Source organism: Rana temporaria, chromosome 1 (genome assembly GCF_905171775.1).
Source record: "Rana temporaria chromosome 1, aRanTem1.1, whole genome shotgun sequence".
In the NCBI taxonomy this organism is placed as follows: domain Eukaryota; kingdom Metazoa; phylum Chordata; class Amphibia; order Anura; family Ranidae; genus Rana; species Rana temporaria.
The window spans coordinates 287434702-287447993 of record NC_053489.1 but is presented as its reverse complement, the minus strand read 5'-3'; the positions used below and the strand labels follow the sequence as shown (position 1 = coordinate 287447993).

General features: G+C 42.1%; 1 protein-coding gene across 2 annotated transcripts in view; it reads right to left on the bottom strand.

Moving 5' to 3' along the window:
* APBA1 (amyloid beta precursor protein binding family A member 1) overlaps positions 1-13292 on the bottom strand; it is a 229755-nt gene that overhangs the window by 35524 nt on the left and 180939 nt on the right. The window contains exons 6-7 of one of the 2 annotated variants that reach the window (XM_040356794.1): positions 8848-8880; positions 6242-6328 (exon numbers count right to left, since the gene is read on the bottom strand). In XM_040356794.1, the coding sequence (XP_040212728.1) occupies positions 6242-6328; positions 8848-8880 (120 nt within the window). The remainder of the gene's footprint in view (positions 1-6241; positions 6329-8847; positions 8881-13292) is intronic. The other variant, XM_040356802.1, reaches the window with a different exon arrangement.

Sequence of the window (13292 nt, the reverse complement as noted above, 5' to 3'; positions counted from 1 at the left end):
ACAGTCTACCCACTAATATAAGGGACAGTCTACCCACTAATATAAGGGACAGTCTACCCACTGGCCACCAATATAAGGGACAGTCTACCCACTGGCCACCAATATAAAGGGACAGTCTACCCACTGGCCACCAATATAAGGGACAGTCTACCCACTGGCCACCAATATAAGGGACAGTCTACCCACTGGCCACCAATATAAGGGACAGTCTACCCACTGGCCACCAATATAAGGGACAGACTACCCACTGGCCACCAATATAAGGGACAGTCTACCCACTGGCCACCAATATAAGGGACAGTCTACCCACTGGCCACCAATATAAGGGACAGTCTACCCACTGGCCACCAATATAAGGGACAGTCTACCCACTGGCCACCAATATAAGGGACAGTCTACCCACTGGCCACCAATATAAGGGACAGTCTACCCACTGGCCACCAATATAAGGGACAGTCTACCCACTGGCCACCAATATAAGGGACAGTCTACCCACTGGCCACCAATATAAGGGACAGTCTACCCACTGGCCACCAATATAAGGGAAAGTCTACCCACTGGCCACCAATATAAGGGACAGTCTACCCACTGGCCACCAATATAAGGGACAGTCTACCCACTGGCCACCAATATAAGGGACAGTCTACCCACTGGCCACCAATATAAGGGACAGTCTACCCACTGGCCACCAATATAAGGGACAGTCTACCCACTGGCCACCAATATAAGGGACAGTCTACCCACTGGCCACCAATATAAGGGACAGTCTACAAACTGGCCACCAATATAAGGGACAGTCTACCCATTGGCCACCAATATAAGGGACAGTCTACCCACTGGCCACCAATATAAGGGACAGTCTACCCACTGGCCACCAATATAAGGGACAGTCTACCCACTGGCCACCAATATAAGGGACAGTCTACCCACTGGTCACCAATATAAGGGACAGTCTACCCACTGGCCACCAATATAAGGGACAGTCTACAAACTGGCCACCAATATAAGGGACAGTCTACCCACTGGCCACCAATATAAGGGACAGTCTACCCACTGGCCACCAATATAAGGGACAGTCTACCCACTGGCCACCAATATAAGGGACAGTCTACCCACTGGTCACCAATATAAGGGACAGTCTACAAACTGGCCACCAATATAAGGGACAGTCTACCCACTGGCCACCAATATAAGGGACAGTCTACCCACTGGCCACCAATATAAGGGACAGTCTACCCACTGGCCACCAATATAAGGGACAGTCTACCCACTGGCCACCAATATAAGGGACAGTCTACCCACTGGCCACCAATATAAGGGACAGTCTACCCACTGGCCACCAATATAAGGGACAGTCTACCCACCAATAAAAGGGACAGTCTACCCACCAATAAAAGGGACAGTCTACCCACTAATATAAGGGACAGTCTACCCACTAATATAAGGGACAGTCTACCCACTAATATAAGGGACAGTCTACCCACTAATATAAGGGACAGTCTACCCACTAATATAAGGGACAGTCTACCCACTAATATAAGGGACAGTCTACCCACTAATAAAAGGGACAGTCTACCCACTAATAAAAGGGACAGTCTACCCACTAATAAAAGGGACAGTCTACCCACTAATAAAAGGGACAGTCTACCCACTAATAAAAGGGACAGTCTACCCACTAATAAAAGGGACAGTCTACCCACTAATAAAAGGGACAGTCTACCCACTAATATAAGGGACAGTCTACCCACTAATATAAGGGACAGTCTACCCACTAATATAAGGGACAGTCTACCCACTAATATAAGGGACAGTCTACCCACTAATATAAGGGACAGTCTACCCACTAATATAAGGGACAGTCTACCCACTAATATAAGGGACAGTCTACCCACTGGCCACCAATATAAGGCACAGTCTACCCACTGGCCACCAATATAAGGGACAGTCTACCCACTGGCCACCAATATAAGGGACAGTCTACCCACTGGCCATTTCCCATTGAAACCCAATAAACTGGTTTTAGTAAGGGTTCCCTGAGACCCGGAAATTATTTTAGGTCTTCCAGAGAAAGGCTAGTACAGATCATCCAATAGATTTAAAAAGGTAGAGTGGGAATGATTGAATTTCTATCAAAATAGGAGCATGCTGTAGAAAAGGTATGCCATTTAAAATAAATAAAAATAAATAAGAAAAACAAAACAATGCATGGATCATATAATCTAAACCTTTAGAATTGATTTAACATGTATGCACTCCTTCATCTGTGGTCATGTGGTCTGCTAACACAAGATAAAGAGAAATATTGCTATCATCCAAACATTTTGAACATGCCTGAATGTGGAATTTGTAAAGTTCAATTGAACTTTCAGTTTAAACCAGCTAAATATATTTTAGGTGCATCAAAAAAGCAGGTGTTCAAAGTCTGCATGTTGTAGGGGAGGACCCTTGCTCTCTGTGTAGAAGTACAGGGTGGGCCATTTATATGGATACACCTTAATAAAATAGGAATGGTTGGTGATATTAACTTCCTGATTGTGGCATATTAGTATATGTGAGGGGGGAAACTTTTCAAGATGGGTGGTGACCATGGCGGCCATTTTGAATCCAACTATATAAGGGACAGTCTACCCACTGGCCACGAATATAAGGGACAGTCTACCCACTGGCCACCAATATAAGGGACAGTCTACCCACTGGCCACCAATATGAGGGACAGTCTACCCACTGGCCACCAATATGAGGGACAGTCTACCCACTGGCCACCAATATGAGGGACAGTCTACCCACTGGCCACCAATATGAGGAACAGTCTACCTACTAATATAAGGGACAGTCTAAAACACAGCTATTTTACTGCGATTTTAACGCTCCGCTATAGGCGTATCCAGTGTGAAAGGGGTCTAATGAAGAAACATCAGTGGCTGTCCTAGCTTCATTCAGCAAGAGCCCACAGCGTAGCACTCGCCGCATGTCACTGGAGAGCACATTGAACACATTTTATAAGTGGTCAGAAACTTGTAAATAACTCATGAAAGAATAAAGTTACATTAAATCCAAGCACACCATTGTTTTTCTTGTGAAATTCCCAATAAGTTTGATGTGTCACATGACCCTCTTCCTATTGAAAAAACAAAAGTTGGATTCAAAATGGCCAACTTCAAAATGGCCGCCATGGTCACCACCCATCTTGAAAAGTTTCCCCCCCTCACATATACTAATGTGCCACAAACAGGAAGTTAATATCACCAACCATTCACATTTTATTAAGGTGTATCCATATAAATGGCCCACCCTGTACATTCCTCCTGCTCAGCCAGACCGGAGCAGCGCCCAGCTGACTGGAGACCTTTAGCTCTGACATAGCAGGCGGTGGGCCGGACCTCTGCAGAGATCCCAGCAAGTTGGCAGGGGACAGGCTTTTCTACCCAGGATGTAGCTGCTTTGTAAAGAAAGCAAAGACTTTCCACATCTTTTGTTGTAGTACTCCAATATATGACCATTAATCATTTTTACCTTCATTAATAGTTTGAAATGCTGCTAAGCAATTCAATAAGGAAATGACTGTTAAGGTTATTATGACCAGAGCTCCAAAACAAAGATTTTTTCAAGAAGTTCTTAAGATGAACTTCAGCCTGAGTCCTCTGAAAACATTTAATGCAAAAAGCAGGAATTCTTTTTAAGCTGTAGTTTAAAAGTTACGACAAAAAAAAAAAGAGGGGGGGCTCATTTGCATTGAACTTCCTTCAAAAGAATGTGATATATTTTTCACAATTCATAGAAAATGTAGAATTTAAAAATACATTTTAACCAGTTGTGGACACTGGATGTGCTACACACACAAAAAACAAAAACAAACAAATCAAAAATACACACGGAGTTGGTTTTACACCCCGTCCTTTTGTCCCCCCCCCCTCGCTGCTGGCAGCTCTTGACTAGAAGCTACTGCTGTCAAAAATAGACCACCTAACAGGGTTACTTTTGTATCTACCAAGTTTCATTTATCTGCAAATCAAAGGGATTAAACTTCAATGAATACAATGTGCATTAAGCAACATGCCAAGTAAAAGTTTTTAACCCTTATTAACCCTTAGTTTACACGAATTGTTTGCTCCTAAGTTTCAATTTGTTTTGCTCATTAATTTATTTTTAATGCAACACTAAAACAATCACAAAATTAAAAAAAAAACAAAAAAAAAACTTTATTTAGTTTGTAAAATAGCGCATTAAATTCTAGAATCATAATTTTAGCATCATTTTAAAAAAGACAAATAATAGAATACGTTTTTTATACAAACGCTAAGCAAGTCAGAAAAAAGGGCAATTTTAGGTTTATGGATAAATCATTGTTGTAAGACAAAAAAAAAATGGTTGTCCTACAAAAACATATGCATTACTTTGTTACCCCAATTCTGCAGATGAAGTTCATTTAAAGATATAGTTTGACAGTTGAAACAATCTCTATTTGTGTCAATCCAGTCACACAGGTGTTTAGATGCAGCCATCAGATTCCAGTGGCAAAAATCAGCTGACTATGTCCAGCTCGGACTTTCATTCCTAACTGCAGGCAACTTCTTTTTTTGCAGGTATTTACACACAGCAGCAGCTACTGTCAGCTTGTCACTAGTTTAAATAGACTCAGTGACCATTAATATGCCCTGGTTATTACAGCAGCAATAATCTCCCGATTTGTGAAATTGGGATTCTGTGGCTGCAACTAAAATGCCCATGTGTAGAAGGAGTTGCACAACACTGCTATACAGAGCAGCCCTGTCTGGCAGGCAGGAGAACCGATTTTCTCTGCTGTAGTTAATTTAAAACTTTCAGGTCTTTCAATTTTACAGCCTGTGAATGGACAGTGAAAGAAGAAGCAGCACACTGATGAGCTGCCTCTGTGCTCTATACACCTATCAGCATATTATTAATTAAAGTTCATGTTTAATTATTGCAGCATAATTCCATTGGCCCAGCTTGGACCAATGTAAGTATGTATGTATCAAACCTAGTCTTAAGATCCCCATGGAAGCTTGAAATCACTGTAGTAGGCACCGCTACTATAGCGATTGCCACTGGTATCTGGGTATCATGCCTAGCTTGTGCTCTGCTGCATTAAGACCATTCAGAGAACACGTCAAATTTCCTCAATGCACGCAAAATGTTCTCTGTCTGGATGAGATAGAGAGGTGGGGCGGTGACATCACAAACTCCACCTTGGAGTTCTCAAACTGGCACCTGTGCTTGGCAAGGTACCTACTGTGTTCATTAAGCAGCAGACTAGCCACTCAGTAGGAGACTCTAAGCCATCGGCAATCACTGTGGTAGCAGTGTCTACTTTAGCGATTTCCATCTTCCACAGGGATCTTCCACATATTGACACATGCATATGTACTACTAGCCAAGCTTGACCAATGCAACTATGTAAAAATATTCACACCCAGACTTTTGCTTTAAGTTAAGATGCCAGTCCAAGCCTGAAAAGAGGTGTCTGAGCAAGAAGGATGGCTGCCTGGAATTTGTATGTTAGGCCCCGTACACACGGTCGGACAAAACTGATGAGAATGGACCGAGGTTCAGTTTCATCGGTCCAAACCGACCGTGTGTATAGCCCTTCGGTCCAAAATTTTAAAACATGCTTCAAAACCCAACCGATGGACCGCTGCCCGATCGGTCCAAACCGATGGTTAGTACAGAAAAGCATCGGTGCAAAACCCGCGCATGCTCAGAAACAAGTCGACACATGCTTGGAAGCATTGAATTTCGTTTTATTCAGCACGTCGTGTGTTTGACGTCACCGCGTTCTGACCGGTTTTTGGAACGATGGTGTGTACGCATATCAGGCCGTCAGGCCACTTTAGCGGTGAACCGATGAAAACGGTCCGTCGGACCATTCTTATCGGTTTGGAACGACCGTGTGTACAAGGCCTAATGGTATACATCAACAAAGATTAATCCAGATGACAGCTAAGGTTTAATGTTATAACATACAACTTTGAAAGGTTAATAATTGCGAGCGATTCTTGTAAAATTTGTGTTACAGCCCAAACACCTCACCTCCTCCATCCGACAGTAAAAAACCTTTCCAATAATGCTTTCGCTTATCGCCATTTGCAGAATATATAAAAACAAGGACTCGGTGTCCTTGATCTACAAAAAAATAACTGCTGGCAGGCTCTTTTTAATGAAAAATGTAAAGTCGTTTACTGATAAACTAGCCAAAAAGATCCACAGAGTGATTTATACATACCTGTGTGTCAGCATTCAATACTTTTATTCTCTGCGTAGAAATAAATAAGTCCACTTCTGTCATTGGCTGAGCTTCCCCTTCTGCAGCCTAAAAAATAGAACACAAAAAGCATTAAGAATCTAAGAAATACAATTTTTATTTTGCTGTATGACAGGCAATTGTAACACCAATTCTGTTATCAGAACAGAAAATAAAAAATAATAAGGACTCAAATTTAAGAAAGATGCAGATTGTAGTTTACACTATACACTGTCCTTAAAATACATAATTGTGAAACTGATTTTTTTATTTCCTCTTCATAATTTTTGCTTCCAGCAGTTTGTGATCATAATTGTGTAACCTGCTGTTGATTATAAGTGGGCAGCAAACACACAAATTGTGTATACAAGTACACATACGTCTTCCAAACTCTAAAGACAAGAGAAGCCTACACAAACCTGCTGGCATTCTGGCCCTTTTCCTCTACATAAATTCTACATAAATCAAAATACACCAGGGGCCTCCCAAATGTTCACTTCAAGGGCAACATTGTATATTTGACATGTACTATATTCGCAGGCCGATTAAAACCCAGTTATTTATAAATGAATCAGCAGCAGCGGAATAGAATAGTATTTTGAAAAGCTGCGGAAAGCAGGGCTGGATGGCACACCTGTACCCTCGCCCACACCTAAATGCCAGATCCTTCCAGTGTACATACTTGGTGGACTTAAATCTGTGCTCCCGCCAGAAGCCCTCCTGTACATTTGGACTCCATCAGAGTCTCCATGTACATGTGTGTCCCCATTAAAGCCCCCCTGACACATTTGTGTCCTCATCAGTGCCCCCTGACACATTTGTGTCCCCAAAAGAGACTCCCTCACTCATTTGTGTCCCCATCAGAGCCCCTCCTCACACATTTGTGTCCCCATCAGAGCCCCTCCTCACACATTTGTGTCCCCATCAGAACCCCACTCACACATTTGTGTCCCCATCAGAACTCCCCCTCACACATTTGTGTCCCCATCAGAGCCCCCTCACACATTTGTGTCCCCATCAGAGCCCCTCCTCACACATTTGTGTCCCCATCAGAACTCCCCCTCACACATTTGTGTCCCCATAAGAGCCTCCAACACACATTTGTGTCCCCCCCAGAGCCCCCAAAGCACATTTGTGCCCCCTTCAGAGCCCTCCCATCAGTAGCAGTCTCCCCCACATTTGTGTCCCACTTGCATCTGTGTCCTTACACCAATTAGACAGTTCAGACTGGCTTCCAGCTCCTGCCTGGCAGTTACACAGGCATGTTGATTACCAAATGACAGCGGTAAAGGACACTGATGTTATAAGCGGGGACGGAGCCAGGAGATGCTACAGATCTGCACCAAAGTACTTCATTGGTTGCCATGATGCCAACAGTCCTATCAACCAACACATTAAGTTGTTGGACCTTCACTGCATACTGACAGGGGTTAGTATGCAGCGCAGATCCTGCAACCTGACATAGCTTGAGCACAGATTGACCCTGCAGGGAGTCTGAACTTTGGGCCAGATGTGCCCAGCGAGCCACAGTTTGGAGACCCCTGAAATACAAAAAAAAAAAAAAGACAGCAGCTAGGAGGATAGGTCCTTTATAATCTTACTTCAGGACACAGAGTACAAGTGGAATTATTTCAAATAACCTTAATACGGGGTAAATACATTTTTAAAGCAAAGCTTGCAGTACAATGCAAGATCTGCATATACAATCTGGGTCCCCTACTTCCACAGTAAAAAAGCATCTAATGTTAGTAGTCCCAAAATATACCTATAGAGAAAATGTTAGATTTAGGCCTCTTTGACACAGATGTACAGATTGGTACACCCGCATGAATGAAGCCTAAATCTAACACTTTTCTCTACAGTTACATTTTGAGACTACATGATTTTACTGAGACCCTCTCAGTGTATGTGGGATTTGCATTTTACTGTAAGATTGGGTTAATACAAATAAAAAATAAATAAAAAATACATATACATAATATTTATATATATATATATATATATATATATATATATATATATATATATATATATATATATATATATATATATATATATATATATATATATATAAGGATGGTTTCAGAACTGTTCCGATGGACAACTTTTCTTCTATACAAAAGCACAATAATACAAGCACAACCAGCACACAAACAAAACTAGTAAGTAAAATGCAAATGTAACATCAAATTAAATAGAAAATGAAACATGTATTTCCAACATCTTTTTGTCAAGTTATGCTTAAGTTTCATTTTTATGCTTGGTTACAGCTATGGTATTTGCAAAGTACTATAAACACAGGCCTGAATATATGTAACAAATTAACAAGCCTCTAGGATTACCACCAATTTCTGATGGTCATCTTTCACCCAACTGTATATAAATTATCATAAGACTGATGAAATGAATAGATGACCAGTGACAAAAAGAGGGGAAATGGCTATTTGGAAAGAAAAACAGCAAATTGTGAAACATGAGAAAACTATGGTAGTTACAAACCAAAAACAAAGAAAAAAAAAGAAAAAAAGAAAATGCAAAAACTAAAATGTAAACAAGCATAACATCAAACTGATGAGATAGTACCGCACCTTCTTCCTGCTTTTGGCTAATTTCTGGGCCATCTGCTTAGCATGAAATAAACAGAGACAGGAATATGGTTAGCGAATAGATTACAGATGATAATTCTAAATGGGGATATAGTGGGCTTGGAAAAATCAAGGGTGTATATGACAAAGCAAATCAAAATGTTTTTGTTTTCCAGTTCTGGTCAATGCAGTGCATCACAACTGTAGACTTTCCAGCAGGTTACATCAAATTAGCAATTAGGAAACAAGGTTTTTTTTTTTACCATCTCAAACAAAAAGTGCCCTTGGTGAAACATAAAATTACAGCAATGGAGATAAGTGATATTTAAATATGGATACAGCATTGTACAAATGAAGATGTAGGGAATGTAACCCTTCATTCCTACGTTTTAGTGCATTCTAAGACTAGGGTAATATCCATGTTTTTATGAAAAGTGCAGTAATCCAAAACAACTAATCAGATTTTAGCTTAATGTGATCAGAGCAGTGACAGATGAATTCCTATTGGTTACTATGGGTTGCTGCAAGTTGTAGTTTATCCTACACCTCTAAAATGTAATAAATCAAAGGATTTCAAAAGCGTCCAGTTGTAAACGTATATATGGCTTGAATTTTACTTATATGTGTCCATGAGAAAGATGAGATGAGGCTGATGTGCTAGTAGTATATGCCTCTTTGTCCCTTCAACTCAGAAAAACAACAGATCCTTGCGTTTCTTGTATTAATTATCTAATGCAAGATTTCCCAAACCAAGCATGGTAAATATTTAGCAGTAGAAGAGTATTGCTCTGTATTAGCCATCAATTGAAGCAGGAAGTTTGGAGTTTAAAGCGGAAGTTCACCCGAATTTTTTTTTTTAACATTAGATTGAGGCTCATTTTGTCAAGGGGAATCGGGTGTTTTTTTTAAAATCGAAGCAGTACTTACCGTTTTAGAGAGCGATCTTCTCTGCCGCTTCCGGGTATGGTCTTCGGGACTGGGTGTTCCTATTTGATTGACAGGCTTCCGACAGTCGCATCTATTGCGTCACGAGTAGCCGTAAGAAGCCGAACGTCGGTGCGGCTCTATACGGCGCCTGCGCACCGACGTTCGGCTACTTTCGGAAAATCGTGACGCGATGTATGCGACCGTCAGAAGCCTGACAATCAAGTAGGAACGCCCAGCCCCGCAGCCCATACCCAGAATCGGCGGAGAAGATGCATCTCTAAAAAGGTAAGTACTGCTTCAATTGTAAAAAAAATACCCGATTCCCCTTGACAAAACGAGCCTCAATCTAATGTTAAAAAAAAAGGTTTTTGGGTGAACCTCCACTTTAAGTTATACCCTTTATTTGCGAACTTAAGGCCCCTTTCACACTAGTGCGACTTCAAACTCGTGTTATTTTCGCGATTTTAGGGAATGCCTGTGTAACTCGCATCAAAGTTGGAACAAAGTAGTGCAGGGACCACTTTGAAGTTGGCACGCCTTGAAGTTGTACTAATATGAATGGTTGTCATTGGAAATCATGGGAAACGACTTGTCATGCTACTTTGTAGTCTCAAATCGTGGGACAAGTCATACAAGTGTGAAAGGGGTCTAAAGAGGAGTTCCACCGAAATGTTTTTTTTTTCTCCAAAAGTCAGCAGCTACAAATACTGCAGCTGCTGACTTTTAAAATATGGACACTTACTTGTCCAGGGCGCCCGCGATGTCCTCACCCGAAACCGATTTGTCCCTCGGCTCTTGGATGGAGGTGCCACCAAGGTAAGGAAATCAAGAAGTGAAGCCTTGCAGCTTCACAGCCTGGCTTCCCTACTGCGCATGTGCGAGTCGCGCTGCGTGATCTTACAGGTCCCTGCTGTCTTCTGGGACCTGTGTGTCTCCCAGAAGACAGCGGGGGACGGAGGAGGGGCAGATACTGAGGCTATCTATGCCTGGAAGTAGGAGCAAATACCTGGACTATACAGGTATCTGCTCCCCCCTGAAAAATGCCAAATGTGACACCAGAGGGGGGGAGGAATACGAAAAGTGGAAGTTCCATTTTTGGGTGGAACTCCGCTTTAAGTTATTGAAGATGCAAAGCTTTCGGGGTCCTTTAGATCCTTTTTTTAGGCTTTGTACAACTTCCCAACAATAAGGACATTGAGGGAATGACAAAGACCACAATCCTCTCTAATCCTCTATTCCTATGCCATTTGGTTGGGGTATAGAGGTACTTTGAATAAATTCCATTTAATGCTATTTATTCTCAGTCCTCTGTATTGAGCCCTGAACACCAAACTCCATGCACAGTGTTGCATTCACTGAAGAAAGCAACAGAGTGCTCTGATGAATTCCACGGTGATTGGATGCCCATATAAAGCATCTTAAAACAGGGATGCAAAGTACAAAAAAGGAAAAATACAAAAATTATTTTATAATGTGGTTTACAATATATTTAGTTTACAGTGCAACAACACCTTCCACTAGTCCAGTTACAGAAGTAAAAAAAACTGAGTATCAAAAGCCTAAGACCGCTTTCCCACCTAGGCGTCAGCGGTAAAGCGACGCCATTTTTAGCAGCTCTTTACCGTCGTTTTTGCAGAGGTATTCGGCCGCTAGCGGGCGCTTTTAACCCTCGCTAGCAGCCGAAAAAAGGGTTAAAACCACTCGCTGCAGCGGCTGTTCGGCAGCGCTGCCCATTAATTTCAATAGGCAGGAGTGGTGGAGGAGCAGTGTATACACCGCTCCAGAGATGCAGAAGTTTTTTTAATGTCTTGCCAGCGCATCGCCTCAGTGTGAAATTCCTCGGGTTTTCACACTGGGACTGCAGGGGAGGTGTTATTCAGGCGCTATTTGTAGCCCAAAAGCGCCTGAAAAACACCTCAGTGTGAAAGGGGTCCATACGTTGATGGATGAAATACAGGCAAACGGTAAACAGATGATCCGTTTACATCCATTTGCCCATAGGAATGCATTGCTGTCTGTTTTTCATCCATCAACAGAGGATTAAAAATGGTTCTGTGCCCATGTAAAAGGATCCTAAGCAATAATACTTCAGCTTTCAAGCTTTATAAGACAAAGGGCAGTTAATTGGGGAAATGCTACCTCCAATCCCCATAATCAGACTCAGCGTGGGGCTTTTTAATATATTAGTCAATGTAGAAGCCACCATAGAACTACAAATGTATATAATAGGTAGGGATGAGCCCGATGTTTGAGTTGAACGTAAGTTCCCCCAGGCTGCATGCTCGGATAAGGGTCTGGTATGGATTTTCAGGGGGACCCCACGCTGTTTAAATTTTTTAATATCCATACCAGACCCAAAGGGCCTGGTATGGACTGGAGGGGGGGGGGGGCCATGCTGTTTTTTTCTCTTGACTTTTATCTAGATTACCTGGAGCTGGCAATACTTTACAGCCGCCAGCAAGTTTAAATATTTTTTTTTCCTTTAGAAATGTAATTTTGCTGCGGGATTGTAAAACACATCAGACAGATGCACCACTTTACAGGCAGATTAAGGGGACCCCCAGGCACGATATTTAAAAAAATTTTTTTTTCACTTTAACTACTTAACCCCCGGACCATATTGCTGGTCAAAGACTCGGGACTGCGACGCTTTAACTGACAATTGCGCGGTCGTGCGACGTGGCTCCCAAACAAAATTGGCGTCCTTTTTTTCCCACAAATAGAGCTTTCTTTTGGTGGTATTTGATCACCTCTGCGGTTTTTATTTTTTGCGCCATAAACAAAAATAGAGCGTCAATTTTGAAAAAAAATAATATTTTTTACATTTTGCTGTAATAAATATCCCCCAAAAATATATAAAAAAAATTTTTTTCCTTAGTTTAGGCCGATATACATATTCTTCTACATATTTTTCGTAAAAAAAATTGCACTAAGCGTTTATTGATTGGTTTGCGCAAAAGTTATAGCGTTTACAAAATAGGGGGTATTTTTATGGCATTTTTATTAATATATTTTTTTTTACTAGTAATGGCGGTGATCAGCGATTTTTTTTCGTTACTGCGACATTATGGCGGACACTTCGGACACTTTTGACAAATTTTTGGGACCATTGGCATTTTTATAGCGATCAGTGCTATAAAAATGCATTGGATTACTATAAAAAATGCCACTGGCAGTGAAGGGGTTAACACTAGGGGGCGGGGAAGGGGTTAAGTATGCCTGGGTGTGTTCTTACTGTGGGGGGGGGTGGCCTCACTAGGGGAAACACTGATCTTCTGTTCATACATTGTATGAACAGAAAATCAGCATTTCCCCCGCTGACAGGACCGAGAGCTGTGTATTTACACACACAGCTCCCGGTCCCCGCTCTGTAACGAGCGATCGCGTGTGCCCGGCGGCAATCGCGCCCGCCGGGCACACGCACGGGAGTCGGGGGCGAGCGGGGGGCGCACGCGCGCCTCCGGCGGTGCGCACGCGCCCCCTAGTGGCCGCTCGAAGAGCGGACGTATAGCTACGGGCTC